Below are 18,669 nucleotides of genomic sequence, written 5' to 3' on the forward strand. Positions count from 1 at the left end.
CTACAGTTCACTTAAGATCTAGGGAGTGCTACAAGCGAAATACAAAACAAATCGCATATTCGAGATGTGGGACACGCGATCTCAGATGGGCTCAATGGAGATTGTGGCTCAGATACATGGGACTCTTCGGCGCGTCGACCTCCTCGAAGTCAAAGTCCTCGGCTTCGTCCTCGTTCCAGCGCACCGTGCGATCACTACTGAATGTTGTCGGATCGGTGGAGTTGCGGGGAGAAAAAGCAAGTTCAGAATATATAGACTTTGTCGCTGTGAACACAATAAGAATTTGTGTGTGATTTGGTTGGTACTCTGTCCCTGGCATGTGCTCAAGATTCGATCAAATAATCAAAAAACCAAAAGTCAAATCAAAAAACAAACTCATTGGCAACAGAATACGGTTAATAACGTTGGTAGAACCTGTTCAAGCCGGCCGCTGGCGGAGGAGGGGGCGGAGGTGCGCCCCTGGGCGGCGTGCGTCGCGCGCTGAAATATAGTGATAGTGGTTGTTAGTGGGGGAGTTATCATTGCCCCATTGTTCGAGGTGCCACAGAAATCTCCGGCCATTTGTTATAGAAATCACTTTGGTCATGGTGCGAATACATTTCATTCATGGATTGGTGAAACTCTGAATGTATCTCCTCTAGGATTTCGAGATTTCTGCAACACTCATATATCCCCAGTCCCACTGACTTACGCCGCCACGTCCGCATCCAAGTGGCCTCCAGCACCGTATGCATCGCTGTCGTCCAAGTCGAATTCATCGGTGCCGGTGCGTTGGCTGCAGGTGATACAAGGTTGGTAAGTGCTTTATTTCAGAGAGGAATAGCTGAGCTAATGGGTTGGGTGAGGCTGGCGGTTGAGTGGGTGGTGCAGTGAGCTCTAACTGGGTGGGGTGTTATTCTGGGTTCCGGGACTGAGGCACTCACAGGCGCTGATTCCGCTTGTTGACAATGTCCTGCACAGCTCGGGCGGTCAACGACACCTTGCTCTTGAGACGCATCGGCGTCCGGGGCATCGGAATGGCGGCCGGAATGTCCGGATTTACGCTGAGCACGGGAGTTATGGGTCGCCGGACCGCTTCACTGCTAGCTCTATCCGCATTGGTACTACGTCTGGCATGCACAGAGGGGGCAGAGAGTGAGTGGGGGGCGGACCTCGAGGAGGAATTGGGATCACCGGGGTCACTTACAACTTGGGCTTAGTACGGAGATTGGAGCGATGGCTGCGCGGATCGGGCCTTTGTTCGGGACTGACACTGGACTGGTTATGAGCGTGGCTTTGGTTCTGAACCTGGTTTTGGGACTGGGCTTGCCAGCCCCTGTCTTCGTGGGCATCCTCAAAGTCGAACTCCTCAGTGCCTTGACGGCGACTTCAGGTGAATGGGGGAGAAAAGTCAGAAGGGTATCTAAGGTGGCTCAGGGACCTCGACTTACAGGGGCGTCTTGACCTTATTGCGCGACTGCCAAATATTGAGTATCTTTCTAGTCTGACTGCTCTCGCGATCTCGCTCTCGGGAGTTGGCCCTACTGGGTCCGCTGGACGAGCCCCAATTGTCATCCTCGGGGTCGTGGCGCCTGACATATGCAACGTGATGAAATGAGATGCGGTGGCTCATCCGACGATTGCTACTCACAGTTGCTGGCGACTGCGGCTGCGCACCGGCGTGTTCATGGCGGACGCGTCGCGGCCCCTGCTCAATTCCCGCTCCCGACTTCGCTGATCCCGCTCCCGCACCCGCTCCCTGTCCGATTCCTGGCGTCGCTGTGGCGGCGGCTGCTGCTGCAGCTGTTGTCTCGATGGGGTGGAGTCTTCGTCTGCCAGATCAAGGGTTTCTTCTGTGGCAGTCCGTCTTCTGTAATGTTATGGCGTAGCAGTCAGTAGGTCAGAGATGAGGAGCAAGAGGACAAGACGTGTGGCGCCGGCACTTACAAAGGAGGTTTCGGTCTCGCCGTGCTGCTGGTGCTCCTCTCCCGGCTCTGGTCCCTCTTTCCGCTCCGCCCGCTGGTCGCCGAACTGCTCGTCCGTTGCTTCTTCCGGCCGCGACTTCCGCTCCTCTGCTCATGCTCCGGACTCCGGTCGCTCCTCCTGTGCCTGCCCTTGCTGCGCGCCTGAGCCGCCTGCATCACATTCAGCCGCGTTTGGACCGTGATCAGGTTGAGGCCCACCGGAGTGCCGATAGCCCAGAGGAGCAGTGTAAGGAAGATGAAGAAGGTGAGGCCGTTGATGAAGTCCACCATGTTGCGGCAGAGGAAGGTGCGGCTGGCGTCGAAGGTGTCGTAGAAGGGTCGGCACTTGGTCGTGGTGTCGCCCAGCTGGGACTCCATGGTTGCCTTACTGGTGGTCAAGTAGGCCTTCAAGCTGGTGGGGTTAAATATTTGAGAATACTCGATACACATACAAATACAAATACATACAAAAGCAGTCAGCCTGCAACTAAAATTTGAATTGAATGTACTTAATGTGTTTATGTACTTAAAATCTGTGCAACCATATTTTGCTTTTGAATGGCCAATGATAACAAATAGGACACTCTAAAGACCATTGTATTGTTTATTTGGCATATCGCCTGAGGAGCTCTGTACTTCATAAGTGGCTGCAACAATTTCAAACTCAGTCCCAACTGCACAGGCAGCACAGTTGGCTTGAAAGGATAAAGGATATTTGGGCAGAATGCTTAGCATTCCTGCCCCTTTCACCTAGTGCGCTTCATAGGAGTGGTGGTAGTGCGTCCGTGTGGCAGACGCAAGTGGACACTTGGAAAAACACTAAAAATGCAATCATGACACTTGGCAAACTTAATCAAACGATTAGGACTTTCAATTATCTGATAAAGCCGGAAACTATGTGCTCTGCTCCCGAGTGCACAACTGCAATTGTTTGAGTTGTTTGCTCCTCCGCTGGTTGCGAAAGAGCAACACAATAATACAACTCGAACATGCAGACAGACCGAGAATTCAGCACCAAGTGCCCCAGGCACTCGGAAGGGAAGAGTGGCTAAATGGCAGACTTTCGGGGGGATTTCCACCATCGGGGCCAAATTGCTGTGACTTTGCCACAATTAAGAACAATGATTCTGGGTCGGTACTTAGACAATGTGTAATGCTACTGAAATGCAAGTGCACTATATCTCACCGATCCGTGTAATCCCGCGTCATGTTGTGGCAAATCTCGCCGGCCTTGTTCTCCAGGTAGCTCTGGATGCTCTTGAGGTGGTTCAGGGTCTGGTTGACCTGCTTGGCCCACGGATCGCGCTGCAGCTCCAGCGCCGTCAGGTGGTAGAGAATCTCGTTCTGCAGGTTCTCCAGCGGCTGGAGAATCGAGGCCTGCAGCCGCTTGGAGCGGCTGCCCAGAGTGGTCATGCGCGAGGAGGTGGCCACGTCCTGAATCTAACGACACAAAGCGGATGAGTGAGTGGATTGCGATGTTATGCAGTTCACGTAGCCCGCGCACTCCCAGCTCATTTTAATTGAAACTAATCAGGGGGTGCTGCACTCACCTGCAAGGCCACCCGCTGCATCTGATCAATGAACGTGGCCAAATCCTTTTCGGGCGTGGGCGCACCCACGCTACTGCGGTACGTGGTCAAATTGAACGAGGACGTCTGCAGCATGTTCTCCAAAATGTTCTGCACGGATTGCGTGAGCGAGAGGAGCGTGCGGCCGGACACGGAGATGGCATCGATGGCGGTGGACACCTTGGGGAACTGCCTCAGGTCGGAGATTTTGCTGGTGTTCACGAACGCATCCAATTGAAAGACATTGTACGATGCTTGATTTTGCTCGCAGCCCCTGTGTTGTGTCAAAGAAGCGTCAAAAGATTGGCCTTAGCCCCATATACCCACAATATCTACGGGGTGGGGCGAGGGTGGGGAGTGTGTCCCTGCGAAGTCGGCAGCTTATGCCCCTAGTCTATCTCCGCCGCATCTCCACATCTCCGCCGCCTGCATGTGATTTTGTAGCTGCTCGGATAATTGGAATCGTGCTTAAAATTTGCGGTTACAAGTGGGTGGCACTGGGTGGCAGTGGGTGCTCGGTGGTCAGTGGTTAGTGGGTGGCGGCCGAGTGGGTGGTGCGTGCGGCTGGTTGAACTGGCATTGGTGTGTTCCCTGCAAAATTGAGTGCCATGTGGCTACCAAATTTCACTGGGCTTTCAAAACTTTGTGGCGCAGGCCGACTGCTCGTTCACTGGCCTGTTCTGGGCCGGACCCTTGAGTTCCGAACGGAATGGAGGATGGGACTTGGAAGCCGAGCAACTTAGATAGAAAGTGCGTTGCGGCTGCCCAAGTTTCAGTTGGGAAAGTTTGGGAGTGGCAACAATAATCACAGAAATGGGTAATCACAGTGGAATCGATTAGGAGCAACCATTTTGGCAGGAACTGGATTGGCTCACGGGAGGATTTGGGAGAGTGCAGCCAAGCGTTTCGGAAGGGCAATAATGGAACGTAGAAATTATAGAAAACTATAGTGCTTAATCAGGGAAACAAAAAGGGGGCCTTTCGGCATGGTTATCATGGTTAATAAATCCAAGAAAAACGAAACATTAAGCACATTGTACGTACTATGCCTGTCTAATTTCCCACTTAACTGCGATTCGCAGCCACCATAAAAACTGGCGCATGTTCATTTTTCCCACGGAGAGCTGGGATAATCGGTCTTTGGGGGCAATCAAAATTACAGGCACGTACAGTATCAAAGTAATTGGATAACCAAATTCGTTACTTCGACGCTGGAATGTTGGGCTTCAACTTTGACTACCTGGGAATCTGGATACACACGTGCGGTTAGTGGACGTGGACTCACCTGAGGGCCTGGCCCAGACCCACGTTGACCACCGACCGATTGACGCCGACAGGACGCAGTAGCTCCCCGATGATGCCGGTCTGGGGCTCCCGGGCGTATGCGTAACCCGGCTTGTCCAGCAGCTTACCCAGCATGTTGTAGTCGTCGTCGTAGAGAGATCGGCAGACAAAGACCTCGGCATTGCCGCCCACGGCCAGGGAGAACACCCCGAAAATGGTGAGACAAATGCTGGCCAAGCAGATGAGCATCACGGCGATGAAGAAGACCACGCCGGACTTGGCATTCGACTCGCAGAGGAAGCAGCAGTAGGACATCAGCATGAAGAGCATTACCCAGACTATCACCGTCCCGGCAATCCAGCCCACACTCCAGTAGGCGTCCGCCCACTCCTTCAGCTCGTTGTAGGCGGGCTCCAGGGATGACCATGTGTCCTCCAGCCGCCGGAGCAGTCCATTTACCGTAGAGGTCAGCTGCTGGGCATTGGCAGTCGTCCGGTGGCGAATGCTGGCCAACTGCTCCAATGTATCTGCAGGTAAGTAAGAGCCAATTCAATTAGCATCCACAGACCAGAACCCGATGACACTAATTAATATTGGGGGCTAGACTTGAGCAACTTATGTGGCTACACGGAAAGAAATCCGATGTGCACTTGCTCTTCTCTCAGTACAAGTATTTCAATACGTGGATTTGTAGGCATATGGAGTTACATATATGATTCTATCTTAATTCATGAATCTTATCCATTTATTATTCCCACTTCTTCCTGTGCACTCAGCTGAATGTTTAGGAAATTGCATTGCCGGATTCATGGGGTGGCCGGTAGGGGGATGTGGATGGGAAGCCTGACACCTGTGCCATTGATTGAATTGCACACTTAGCCAGTTGGCATAATTGAGTTTGGGCCAGGGCACAATATGGATTTAGATGTAGGGCGGGCGATTAAACTTAAATATCTGGGGGATGTGGGGATGTGGGGCTGTGGGCTGCCCCTTTTATTTTGATTGCTCTACTCACAGTTCCGCTCATAAGCCGTGTCATGTTTAACTTGTTGCGGGAAATTGCTGAAAATGGAACGTGACACGCCAACTTCCGATGTCAGATTTTTGACAGTGGCACCGAATTCAATTTCGCCCAAGTAGCGCATACGGAAGATGCTCTGGTCCTCTTGCAGCTGACAAATTGTCGGCGATGTCGTCGTGCCGTTGTCCAGGAAATGAGATATGGCGGTTGGAATTAGAAAAACAGTGAGGTCCAAGGAAAACGGGTAGGAGGAGAGGAAGTCGGAGTACAAATTATTTATACGTTCAACTAGGAACGAAGACTGGCTTTGGGGAAACGCAGTCTGCGGAATACCCTTGCAGAGCACTCGGGATACTAATGAAGGTCTTTTAAACAAGCAACACATATTGAAGCAATCTTTTGAACAGCTTTCAATCACTTTTATTAACACGTGATCTCCATGAATATTGCATATTTTCCCACTTTCTGCAAGAGTATCCTCGGGTGTCCAAGGAGGAGCACAATGGAGCGGCGCAGACTGACAAGGACTCACAGTTTTCAGGGCGTCGACGACGCCGTTCTCCTCGAAGCTGCGTATACGCAACGTGTCGCAGAGCGGGCGGTCGCGGTACGTGCACTGGCGCTGCAGCACGGACAGCTGGATCTGCAGCTCCTCCATCCTGGCGGCCGCCTCCTGGGAGAGCTTCAGGGCCCTGCCCACCGTCTCCTGCAGCATGAGCACGCGGTAGATGAGCTCCGCGTTCGCTGACAGCGACAAATGCACGAAAATATTATTATTTGCAGCGTTATTGTAGCGTGTTTTATTTGGGGATCCGTGGCGGATGGGTCGGGGACTTGGGCTACGGATTGGGTTTGGGCTTGGGCTTGGTGAGTCAAGCAGCAGCAGGAGCCATTCCAAATTACACATTGTGTTCGATGGCGAACATAATGGAGTTGTCATCTTGGCAATTGTGTAGGAAGACTTTCGCCGGAACAGGCTGCCTCCGTTTGCATTCCCCTAATGAAATTGGGCGCAAACAAGGGTTTTCGCCGAGAAACCGCATCCAACTTATTTACCGATGGCCTGCGGTTTGGTGCTCCAGTGGATTCTGATTTCTGATTTTTCAGATTGTTTGTTCTTGAGGGGAGGCTACTGGTTGCAGTGCCATGTTGGAAGATGTGCGGTATAGGGCAATATTTTTAAGTGTGTATTAAATTGATGTATGATTTTTATAAATTAATAGTATTTTAGCTTTTGAAGGCGATTAAGTCCTTGTGATTAAGTGAAATCCAAAGTTATCCGCGCTAGCATTAGTTTGCAGAATGCACTTTAAGTATAGAAACCACAATAAATTCAGAGGGGAATTGTGGATTATTTGAGCCCCACTCAACAAAGGTCGCACCCTTTTGGGGCCGTAATTTATTGTGGCTGCTTTATTGTCATGTTTGGCCAATATGGTGGTGGGTGCTGGTGCGTAGGCCTACTGATGGTGCATGACCAACGGCGGAATTTGGGTCAAGTCCGTGAGCAGACAATCGCATGGCCATCGCTTGGGAGCACTTAACCATCCGTACTCACCCAGGCTAAGCGTCGTCAGTGAATCATACGCCAGCTCAAGGCCAGTGTGTGCGGATATTTCCGCTTGAATCGGCTCGCCAAGGAGAACATCCACGTCTGCGGGAGAGAGATGCACACAATAAATTCAGACATCTACATCTACATCGCACTGCGGGAAAAGTTGCAGCATAATGCACGGATCGAAGGCTATAAACTGGGCGGGAGTTCGAACTCAAGTGCTCGGCGACAAAAAGTTGGCCAACTTTGCCGACCGACTGTCTGAATGACTACTGACCTTCCAGGTCTTTGACGACCCGCTCCACGGAAACGTGAAAGCCATTATCCAGTTTTTGCTTGATTTGTAGATGCGTGTCCTTCAGGAAGACCTCCACGTCGTGCACGGCTGACTTGACCATCTCGGGCGTCATCTCTATTCCGGCGGACAAGCGACTGTTGGCGTAAAATATGCTGAAGTCGCTCAGCCTGCAAAATGGGTTTCCCCGGCATTTACTCTCCATTGCCCTCAAAAGTTAAGCTCTAAGTTTGAACGCACGTCAGCAGGATGAAGACGACCCACAGGGTGACCAGCCCGGCGCTCTTGCGACACCGCAAGCTCTCCTCCAGCGACTCGTCCCGGATGTGACAGGGTGCATTCCGTATGTGGTCCACCTCCTCCTGGGTGGAGCGACGACCGCAGCACCAGGCGCACGTGGCAATCAGGGGAACCAGGGCCAGGATGGCGAACACGCTCATCAGGGCAATGAAGCCGGACTCGATTTTAATGGCCTAAGATGGGGAACAGAACTCTTACGATATGACCAAGACTCCGCTGTACAACCACTCACATTGGAGGCGAAGTCCATCAGGCTGGTATTTTTGTGTAGAACATCGCGTATGGAATCTGCAATGTCATAAACATTATTTATGGTAATACCCTAATATCATTATCCGCCTGAGGATTTATCTTTAGTGTAGGAGTATCTACATCATGCATAAAACTAGCCCAACTTGGCTCACTGTCCCATATAAAACATAGTAAAAATAAATATTTAAACATGTATACATCATTGCTGCCTTTTATTGCACGAGGGGTTCTGAAGCATCGCTGGACAACGGCTCCACCTGCTCCTCGTTCAAATGTTGGATGACCACCACGTTGCAGAGATTCGCCTGCACCAACGTTCGGGTGTCCGATTCGACGAGTTCCTGTCGCGGAAAGGCGGTCATCAGGACGAAGCTCCGGTCCGAGAACTCGGGTCTGGCCAGTCGGGCATACTGGTAGAGATCCCCGACGTTGTGGGTGAGATTAAAGCGTCCTGCCACACGACTCCCATCCGCCATCCTCAACTGCACGGTGGTCGTGTCGGCCCGTTCGTTGAGCTGAAGGCCTTGGGCTTCAACGGGCATTGGGCCCACGACGAGTATCTGGGGTGAGGGGCTGTTCAGCGGTCGGCCAGGTCCCATGAACTGTTTCCGGGACAAGTGACGATAGGATTCGTTAGTGTGATCCTGCACGCTCAGCTGCACTCTGGGCACCCGGAGCATTTCCTCGGGAAAGTCCCCCCTCAAAATAGCGCGGAGAAATCGCTCGTTTTCGGGCAGTGCGTACAACCTCAAAGAGCCGTCGTCCAGGGAGAATCCCTCAGACCAGAGGTGAAGGACGACTATGGTGTGCTCGTCGTCGGCCGGTTCCGTATCCGAATCCTCGGTCGCGGATCTAGGAGGGGGATTGATGGGATGGGCGCTTCCCAACCGATTGCCATGCCCCCAGACCCGCAGACTGCGGTCGCTGTCGTTGTTTGTTATAGCCGGCGTGGAGCTGTTGATGTTCACCCGCTTGCCCGCCGGACTGTCGTGATCGGAGGAGCTGTTCGATGCACATGCCTGGTAGCCTTCCTGGTCGCCCTCCTTCCGCCGGGATATCTCACTCAGCAGGGAATGGAGATCCCGATTGCTCTCATTCGCCTGCGAGTGCTCGGAGGACTTCTCGGGCTCTTGCTTTTTGGAAACCGCCTCCGATTCGTAGGTGCTGCTGGCTACCTCCAGGGACCAGTTGTTGGAGCTCAGGTACTGACGGGCCACCTCCTCACGCACCCCATGCCGCTTCATGAAGGTGCTCAGCTTCTGCTCATCGGTCATCTGGGCAGGGACGAACAACCCTGGGGCTGTTTCGTCGGGTTGAATTTAGAAACACATATCGTCCGAAGGGGGATCACTGTAGCTAGGCCGACTGGGGCTTTGGCTCGTTCCGAAAGTCCTTGTGCCAGCCACAACCTCTCGCCCAACATGCATTTTTAGTGGCTAAAGGGTCAGGGACGAGGCTGAGACTACTTAGGGATTAGTGCCAGTGGAACTATTTAGGTCCTGATTGTTTTAAACGTAATATAAAGCCTCCGAGCACTTAGAGAAATCAGTATCAATAGAGCACCTCACAGAAAGCGGTCCTTTGCTTAAATAAAAGATTAAAGTAGTTTTTGGCGAATGTAACAGCTATCGTCAGGACACCACTAATAAAACATTTAAAGAAAATCCGAGATACGAAACCAAATCGACATAATTTATGCGGACACATGTTTTTCCCTGTGCACAATTTATTTGAGGTCTTCCATATGGGCTGAATAACTTGCCCACCTATCAAAGGCTCTCCTGAATTTACATCTCTAATGCCTTCATTGTTGGCAAGCAGACGTCCTGAATACCAGCCCACACACCTGGAAACCCTTTCCCCGATATCCTTCGATCCCACACGAGCACAAGGATGCAGGGCCACGCCCACTGCGAGGGGCGGACGCGGAGGGACTTACCCAGCGGCAATTCCTCGGGCGTGATAAGCGATAAAAATTCACTAACGTAGGTGAATATAAATGGTCCGGGCGCAATGTCCATGCCTGGTATGCTGTAGGTAAAAAATGTGGCTGGCGTCGTTGTTGGCGGCGCCGTTGTTGTTGTGGCTAATGCTATTGTGGATCCGGCCAGGGCGGCCGTGGTGGGTCCTCCAAGGGTTGCGAAGCCCGCCGACATCGCTGCGGATGACGAGGACATAATTGTTGTTGCGGCTGGCGTTGGCAGTGTTAGATTGCGCTGGTCCATCTTCGGCCGGATGGCTTGGTTCTCCGCCCTGCGAATGAATTAATGCGGAACAGGCATGGCCATGAATAGTCGGGAAGAGCGCGGGTGGGCGGAGAGGCGGAGGGGCGGAGGGGCAGAGTGGAGCTCAGCCGTATCGGGCCAAACAAAAACCAAACACTCACATGGGGCCCCGGAGAATGCTGTAAAATATTCCCGGAATTTTATGTTCCAATTATGCATTCATATGTATGTTCCTACGCTCGGGTCTCAAAAACACCCAAGTAACTAGCCGGGCCCCTAGTAACTCACGAAGATTATGTGACATTTGCCAAATTAATGAATATTGCAGCTTCGTGGGGAATTCTCACATATTTCCCACACAAATTGTTTGTGTGGGATCTAAATTTTGTTTATTAAATAGAAAGTGACCTGACCCCATTGTTGGGAAACTAGGAGCGGTCTGTAAGTAATCATCATCAAGTTACGTATACGCCGCGTATGCTACACATTCTGTAATGCTTTTCTATCAGGATAGTAAAATGTGTTTGGCCAGCTATATGTCACATACTAAGGAACAAAAGCCCAATAAAACATCATATAAATATTTATATATTTCATTGATATCTTTACTTTTGAAAACAGCTTGGTTAGCTTTATTAAGCATACGCAGCGTGGGCGGGAACTGAATTCCCGCCAAGGTTCTGTTCCATTTAAGTGGCGTCCGTGAATGTCGCCGTGAATTGAATTCTTCACCTCTTAATTCTATTAATTTTCATTTCAGCTTTCGCTTTGTTGCAATCTTGTGCTGTCTTTGCCCTTTCCAATGCTGTCAACACACAATCGAGCTGAAAATCGAGCAAACTAGCTAGCCAAAGGGTCTCTCTTTCACCTCCTGCGGTGCACATATCAATGGGTAATGACTTTCACAGACTGCAAAATCACTCTTTCAGTGCTTTCTCTTTTCTATTTTTCGGTTCTGGGGGCAGACATCTCTTTCGGGCCCGGAGCAGTACGGACACCCGGGCAGAAGCCCCTCAAGTGGCCGTTGCAAACCCAACTCATTTGTTTTCCTTGACAATACCACGTTCGCCGTTTGCCGCCTTTATCGCCCATTCATGCTGGCCAATGGCCATACTAATTGCTCTGCCAGGGGACTTTCCGAATTAGACCAAACCAATACAGATGGCTCGCCGAACCTAAACAGTCTTGAGCTGGAAAGTGGGTCATTAAAACTCGATACGCCGATGCACTGCGTCCCAGCTCGTTCGCATACGTGTGTATGTGCGTATGTGCCATCTCCATCTGTATGTGACCGCATGTGCGATTATGTTAGCCAAGTGGACACGAGTCAAGGCGCTCGGCTGTGCTGGCCAAGCTTTCGAAGGCAACTCGATACGCACTGTGTGGACTTGTTGTCGGCTATTATCTCCCTATTATTGTAGCCATTTCTCTGCTTGTTAGAAAGATATTAGTGAAAGCCGTTCAATGATAACAGGCGGAGTATTACGGAGCGAGGTGGCAGAGGTCAATGCATTGGGTCACGCCGAGTAAAAGGCTTTCAGAACGGCTTAGAGTGGAGTTATTCGCGTTACTAACGGTACGGTGGATAATAAAAGAAGTTCGATAATGGTTGTTCAACTCAAGGGTGAAGTGGTACTTGGCTAGTACAAAGCAAATCTCAACGAAATCCAAAGTTGAGTGCATTCTCATAGGCGTCACTTTCAAAGATGCAGTAAGTAACTGAGTGTTGCATACTTACTGGCGCCCAAATTATTGTTGAAATACCAGAATACCTACCAGAATGGAGTTTTGTGTGTTAGCTCGTGTATAACTTTCCCAACCTTTAAACCCACACCAACGAAGTCAGCAGTTCGTTCGGATCAAACATAATGAGTCAGACTTAACGCTCCAGTTTGTGCTAATGCACTGCATCCGATTAATTAACGAATTGCACGGCAAACGAACTTACGCACCCCCTTCGGGATCCCAATTAATTGATTGGTGTTGAATCGGAGCCCTTTCTCCCTTTCCCTCCTCGCTAAACACTTTCACACACTTTACACGGGCAAATATGGCGTGATTATGGGTTTGACTTTGCGAACCATGCTTTTAATTGAACGTTATTTAAATTCGATTGCAATTAGTTTGATATGTGGATTCGATTCGATTCGATTCGTTTGTTTGAACGTTTCGTTACCGAAACTCGAAATTGAGTTGAAATCGGTTCGTAATTGAGCGCACTGGAATATTGACCGTTTGCGATTTTGCGACTATTTTTCGGTGTTTACATTGCATGCAATCAAGCCGACAATTATCACCCAATTAATTATTCATTTTCACATAATTAGTATGAATAGGGAATGTCCTGACTCGGCTTCCTCCGCAATTCAACCACACAGCTCGACCAGCGCCGTCCGACGACTGAACGGTGAAAAGGTTTTAGGCCCCAATAATCGCCAAAGAAAACTTAGAAATTTTTACCTGTTCTAGCATTTGCATTAACCGAGCAGCGAGTGAAAATGGAAAAGATGCGCGTGGTGAATATAGACAGTTGGTTGCCCATTTCCTTCGCCCGGGGGAAAAGCACGTGCTGCTGCGGCGGGAAAACTGCAGCCAGAGGTGGAAGCATCTATTGTACCGGGTGTAACAAAGTCATTCCTCGGCATTAGCTTCACTTATTCTGATAGCTTATGCATATTTGCAGATATCAAGTGAACACTTTGATAGAATATTTGGCGGCCTCGAAAGATACTGCGAGATTTAAGACCGCTCTAGATGCCAGGTTATGCTGCACAGCCTGACTGAAAGCTCTTTAGTTTCCGTGGAAATGCCAAATATATCTCTTAAGAACTAACGACCAATTTCGCAGTTTTGTTTGTGTTGGCGGCAGGCGCCTTGAGCTTTGCATTAAGTAGACTTTGCTTTAAACTTGCATCAACGCCAAGCCAGACAAAGTTTTGCCATCGCTGAAAGCCGAAAGCGGAGCGGACTAAAGTTAAGCGCCACGATGACGGGAATTCGAGGAGGGTCGTCATTTCTCCACCATTTTCCCCAACATATTGTCAGTGCTCGCAGCGGGAGGCGCCCGTGACAACGACAACGACAACGCCAACGAAAACGAAAACGACGTCATTGCCTGGGCGCATCCGCGGCAGAAGTGCCTTTCATGGCTAAAATTCAATTTGCCTATGATTTATGCATTTTGCGTCAGATTCGCACGCCAGTGCGGAGAGGCTTTCAAACTTAAAGTCTGCCACGTTGGCCCAGCTCGGCTCCTAACCGGAAACATCCGCAAAGGTGCATCTAGTTTGGTAGCAGCGATATCACCACGCCAACTTCCGGTCCCTCGGGTTCTTTGTGTGCATTTGTCGTCCTTTGTTCGGTGTATCAATGTCACATTTGGTCACAAATGACTCGAGCAGAAGCCAACTGCGGTTCCTTTTGGTGCGACCGCCAAATGAGGACCGCCTTTTATTGAGGTGTATCTATGACCATGCAGCAATACATTTAACTTTCATCGATTTCTGAAGTCAATGTGATGACACACATTCTTGTACAATTTTCTTCGCTTTATTTTGTATATCAATTTACGAGAATCAGTAGCAAGGGAGTAAGAAAAACACGACCTAAGGATACTCTGACCCCGCAGTCGGAAAGTGATTGGATGGTGACAAGAATCCAGTCCTTGTAGTACAGAAAGCTGAGGAACTTCATGGCCTTGCCGCCCGCGCAGCCCATGTGACCGCCAATGAGCCCGAACAGCGCCCCCTTGCACAACAGTGGTCCGCCCATGTCCCCGGCGCAGTTCATGCTATCCCCCACGGGTTCCGTGCACACATTGTGGTCCGCGGTGAAGGTGTCGTAGTGCTTCTCGCAGAGCGAGGGCGGCCTCAAAATCACGTCCAGGTAGACCAGTTCATTCGAATAAGGGCCGTGCTGGGAAGAGTGGCATTACTCCATGGCACTGGCACGGACATGGGTCGGCTCACCTGATATATCTGCCCCCAGCCGAGTGTGATACAAGTATCGCCATAGGTCACGTTGGCCGTCTTGCGCATGAGCAGCGGGAGGACATCGTGGTTGGAGCTCTGGATGCGCTCGGAGAGCCGGATGATGGCCAGGTCGTTCTTCTTGTAGCGCTCGTACTCCGGATGGACCACCAGGCGATCCACGCTTCGGAAGTCTGAGTCGTCGTAGACCGCCAGTCGAGTTATGTGCCCGAAAACCACGCGTATGCCCCGCGGATTCATCGAGGCCATGTACCGGCTGTGAAGGATTGCTTGGTTACTCGACACCGGGGATCATCGGAAGACAATCCTGCAACTTACTCCGTCAGGCAGTGGGCGGCGGTCAGGACCGCACGACTGCTCACCAGGACGCCGCTGCAGAAGTGATTGTCGCCCCGGTGCCTCACGTAGTTCTTGGTGCGGATGGAGACCACGTGGCGGGACAGCCGGTTGCTCTTCGGCTTGTAGCCGCCGGATATCAGCATCTCAAAGGTTTCGTCGCTTATGTCGCCGATCACGCCAAGATCAGCCTTGGATAGCGATGTACTCAAGATAAGTCCTAAAAACACCGTCAGAATTTGCATAGTTTTTTGATGTTTAACATTAAAACAAAACTATTGAAGTTAAGGGAAATGTATATATATGTATATATGTCAGATTGGTTTCCCCGGCAAAATTTCGAGAATAAATCTAGTTTTCTAAAATACTTCTATGCTAGCTTCTATGGTATATATTTATTTGGACACTGAATTAGTCGGTACAGTGTCGCAATCCTTGAGCTCTTCTGTAATGTTTGATCCATCTTCAATATTCTGAATCTCCTGCGTAGGTTCTGAGTTCGTCTGGGTTTTCATGGTAGGAGGTGCCTTCCTTTGAGGCCGGATGAAAATATCAAGTCCATTGAAAGGTGCTTCGATGATCAGGTAGAGCAGATAGGAAAGCAAGAAGGTGAATCCAATGTCTGACCAAAATTTGAGCATCTGCGGAAATATATTTGATTAGATGTAGTCTTCGTAAGCGAAAAACATACCATGTTGTAGTCCGAATAGTACGTGTTGGTCCTAGTTCTTCGGGCGTTCAGCTCCTGCATAAAAACGTGCCAAATGTAGACGGAGTACGATAGCCTCGAGAGGGGTTGCCACAGTGGAGAGGACAGGAAGCTGTTGGCCAGACCCCCGTATCCTTGCATGCAGGCGAAGATCACCCAGCAAATAGCCAATGACCAGCCCAACCGGGTGAAAGTGTAGTAAGAAGCCTCTTCCAGGCTGGACGGAGCGGGGGTGGTCCACTTTGCCGCCGGATAGATGGCGAATATCGAGGTGAATATCATGGCCAAACAAAGTATCCACCCAGACCACACAGCTAACCAGTTCAGGCGGAACTTCTTGCCCTGGTTAAGGTACAGGAAGTAGCCGAATATGAATCCTATGAGCCAGGGAGTGCAATGGTAGTGCGTTGAGGTGTACAGCCTTTGCGACTCTTCGTTGGTGTTCCTGCGGATCAATAAGTGATATATAGAACATTTCTAATTGCAAATGGTAGGCAGTCATACTTCAGCACGAGTGAGTAGTGGTGTACCATCATCGATCCAAAGAGCAAGGCGGCCAACAGGCCGATGACCACGACTATAACAGCAGCTGCCTTCTTGCCCCATTTATGAAGGCTGATCAGCAGGATTGGAGAGATGAGGAATAGCTGCACGTCCACGCAGAGATACCAGGTATGGGGAAGGCACTGAAGCAATATCCAATGAGTGTTAGGTCTCGAAACTGCCTGCAAGTATGGTACTGTAACTTACCCTTTCAAGGAAATAGTTGTTTACGAACAGCAGAGTTCGATGCCAAGATTTTCCACAGACCGCTTTACCACTGTATCCGCCCTTGAAGAGCGGACCGTCGGCCATCAGACCCATGAGTTTTGTGTAGATGAGCATGGCCACGGCCACATTGGGAAGTATGCGGATCAGGCGGTGCAGGTACATCAAAGGCACATTCAATTTTCCCTTTGATCTGTCCAGAGATTCAAAAAGTCAGAATCACCTCATCGAAGAAAACTATTCATCTTACTTGTCCATCATGCGCAGGCTAATCAACGCCACCAGAAGGCCGCCGATCACGAAAAATGAATCCACGGAGAAGAAGCCGTGCAGATAAATGCTAGATGATGGGTATTCTACCCACTGAAAAAGAAATTGCACACCCCTTTGTATCATGATATATGCTATCTGAAATGTTAACCTACCCGAAGGATATCGAAGATGTTAAGATATGCCGATGACAGGAAATATCCTTGTTCGTGACAGAAGACCACCCACACGAGGGACATGCACCGAATCCCATGAAGGCAGTCGATCACGTTCGAGCTGGGCTTCGTCTCAACGATGCGGAACAGGGCCCGGGAATTGGTCCTGGCCGAGAATACCTTGACCATCGCTGGAAGTTGATCTGAAAGATAGCGGTCAGTGAGTGACGGGGATTCCTGATATATTTGTTTACAAATTGAGTAACGTACTTTGAGTGTGGCAACTGAAGTAGTCGTATACGGTGCAGAGAGCCACGATGGAGCCCATTATCGATAAGAGCACTCTGTAATCAGACATTTTAATTGGCAACCTTGATTAGTATAGATATATAGGCCCTTACATTGTGAAAATGGTTAATCCATCGCAGGGTTCGCGTTCACTCGTCTGGCAGGTGCTATCGCTGATACTCATCACTGTGCTGGGGATACTCACGTTGAAGACCCTCTGAGTCATCTGACTTAGGAACTTGTTCATGTGACTGGCTGAACAGGAGGCGGGAAAGCAAGTTGCAACTCTTAGTTTCCAAAACTCAGCTGCCGCTCCATTGACGCCGAGTATTTTACTGACAGTGGTCTCTAGAAAGCAGTACTTTCCACGGATGGAGTCCTTTGTGATACTGAGGCACTCGTCGAAGTTTCCCAGGTCGTTTTGGTTGCCAGTGAGGATGCCAGATGGAATAAGACCCCACGAGTCAATCACTGACAGAAGAAGGTTAGTCGGATTCGGTTAAATATTGCCCGTTTCACAATACTTTATTTCTCACTCACTTTTTAGCGCCCAAAATTCACCAGATGCGAGGCCCAATGTGAGCTGAGTCATGTGCCTGAGGCACAGTAGATCCTGCTGACTTGGCAGCCTTGGGTCCCGGACTTCCAGGTCACTCAGGGTAACATTATGGAAGTACTCGGCAAATTCAGTTCCCAGCGGCCTGAGCTTCTTAAGATTGTGATATCCCGGCAGGACATCTCCTTCCTGTGGCTGCGCTGCGCTGAAGAGCACGATCCCACAAAGGAAAATACATACGAGTAACTTAAACATTTCTTAAACTGTAATGGCCAACTGACGAATAGCTAGACCCCTTATATATAGGGTGGGTTCTATAAGCGAATTAGCCTTGTCATATGCGACCTGAGTATCGGATTCCGCCGAAAAAGACCGATAGTGAACTGCCCCGACAGTTCAAAGTAATCAAATGCCTGATTAAAGTGATAATTATATGGTTCCGAAGTATTTTTTGGCAATCGTATTCAAATGAATTATGCGATAAGGTGACGATCATTGGAATTAATCGATTAACGTGTTATAGTAAACATGAGCACCGAGTTATCACAAATCAAATTTGGATGCTACTGATATTAGAAAGATTGTGCTGGGGCACTCGCGTTGAAAACTCTGTGAGTCATCTGAACTGAAAGCTTGTTCATGTGACTGTCGTCCGAACAGGAGGCATGAAAGCTCTCAGTTATAAGCCTTATAGAACGCCACGACTATCAGATACCCTTTACTCAGCTAATAATATTTAAAATCAACATGGCATCTGAGATGTGCATTAACCAGGTATACACAATTATTTGGCCACTGACCAGACGCCATTCATTAATGCCCGAAAGTATGCAAAGCTCCAGCTGACTTGGTAGCCTATGTTAGTAGAGCTCACACCCGAAATTCCATATTCTAGGCTCTTTTATCCTTGAGCGACTCTATTATCCTTAGAGATATAGCTGGATACTATACCATTTTGTCCTACGCATACTATAATGCACATTCGCCGGACGTCAAGGGCCATTTTGGGGCAGCCAACCGCAACAGCAATAACAGGACCGTAAAATAAACACTTGCCTTTTTTCCATGTGCTCCAGAATTTGTGGTGAGGCAAATATTTAGCAGCTGACACTCGATGTGAGTGGCAGCTGAGGAGGCCGGGCAGATGGGTATAAT

At 49.8% G+C, this 18,669-nt stretch overlaps 4 protein-coding genes across 5 annotated transcripts; all 4 read right to left on the reverse strand.

Annotated features, from left to right (window-relative positions):
* Positions 1–176: 176 nt before the first annotated feature.
* On the reverse strand, positions 177–12,829 carry LOC117136251. Of its 2 annotated transcripts, XM_033297057.1 has the most exons (17): positions 10,158–12,829; positions 8,199–8,254; positions 7,907–8,139; positions 7,649–7,836; positions 7,375–7,470; positions 5,811–6,560; positions 4,797–5,322; positions 3,494–3,785; positions 3,130–3,383; positions 1,927–2,355; positions 1,631–1,849; positions 1,431–1,571; positions 1,187–1,366; positions 924–1,109; positions 692–775; positions 415–480; positions 177–264 (listed from the first exon to the last, which is right to left on the reverse strand). In XM_033297057.1, exons 1-17 carry the CDS (start codon positions 10,441–10,443, stop codon positions 243–245), a joined length of 4,008 nt encoding a protein of 1,335 aa, XP_033152948.1. In that variant the 5' UTR covers positions 10,444–12,829; the 3' UTR covers positions 177–242. The 2 variants fall into 2 exon arrangements, with proteins under 2 accessions (XP_033152948.1, XP_033152949.1); XM_033297058.1 differs by lacking the exons at positions 177–264; positions 415–480; positions 692–775; ... (2 more) ...; positions 1,431–1,571; positions 1,631–1,849 and having other exon boundaries at positions 1,923–2,355; positions 5,811–5,967; positions 6,349–6,560.
* LOC117136254 (UBX domain-containing protein 2B) lies at positions 8,390–9,605 on the reverse strand. Its single transcript, XM_033297061.1, has one exon. The coding sequence runs from the start codon at positions 9,490–9,492 to the stop codon at positions 8,431–8,433; it is 1,062 nt and encodes a 353-aa protein (XP_033152952.1). The 5' UTR covers positions 9,493–9,605; the 3' UTR covers positions 8,390–8,430.
* A 1,156-nt stretch (positions 12,830–13,985) lies between the features above and the next one.
* LOC117136965 (chymotrypsin-2) lies at positions 13,986–15,057 on the reverse strand. The gene is made up of 3 exons (XM_033298128.1): positions 14,751–15,057; positions 14,412–14,688; positions 13,986–14,358 (listed from the first exon to the last, which is right to left on the reverse strand). The coding sequence occupies exons 1-3, from the start codon at positions 15,011–15,013 to the stop codon at positions 14,005–14,007; spliced, it is 894 nt and encodes a 297-aa protein (XP_033154019.1). The 5' UTR covers positions 15,014–15,057; the 3' UTR covers positions 13,986–14,004.
* Positions 15,058–15,163: 106 nt separating this feature from the next.
* Positions 15,164–17,769, reverse strand: LOC117138631 (nose resistant to fluoxetine protein 6-like). The gene is made up of 9 exons (XM_033300845.1): positions 17,499–17,769; positions 17,072–17,429; positions 16,941–17,014; positions 16,671–16,873; positions 16,496–16,608; positions 16,228–16,438; positions 15,982–16,163; positions 15,460–15,922; positions 15,164–15,409 (listed from the first exon to the last, which is right to left on the reverse strand). Exons 1-9 carry the CDS (start codon positions 17,767–17,769, stop codon positions 15,164–15,166), a joined length of 2,121 nt encoding a protein of 706 aa, XP_033156736.1.
* Positions 17,770–18,669: the final 900 nt, after the last annotated feature.

The sequence above is a fragment of the Drosophila mauritiana genome, chromosome 2R (assembly GCF_004382145.1).
Source record: "Drosophila mauritiana strain mau12 chromosome 2R, ASM438214v1, whole genome shotgun sequence".
Taxonomy (NCBI): Eukaryota; Metazoa; Arthropoda; class Insecta; order Diptera; family Drosophilidae; genus Drosophila; species Drosophila mauritiana.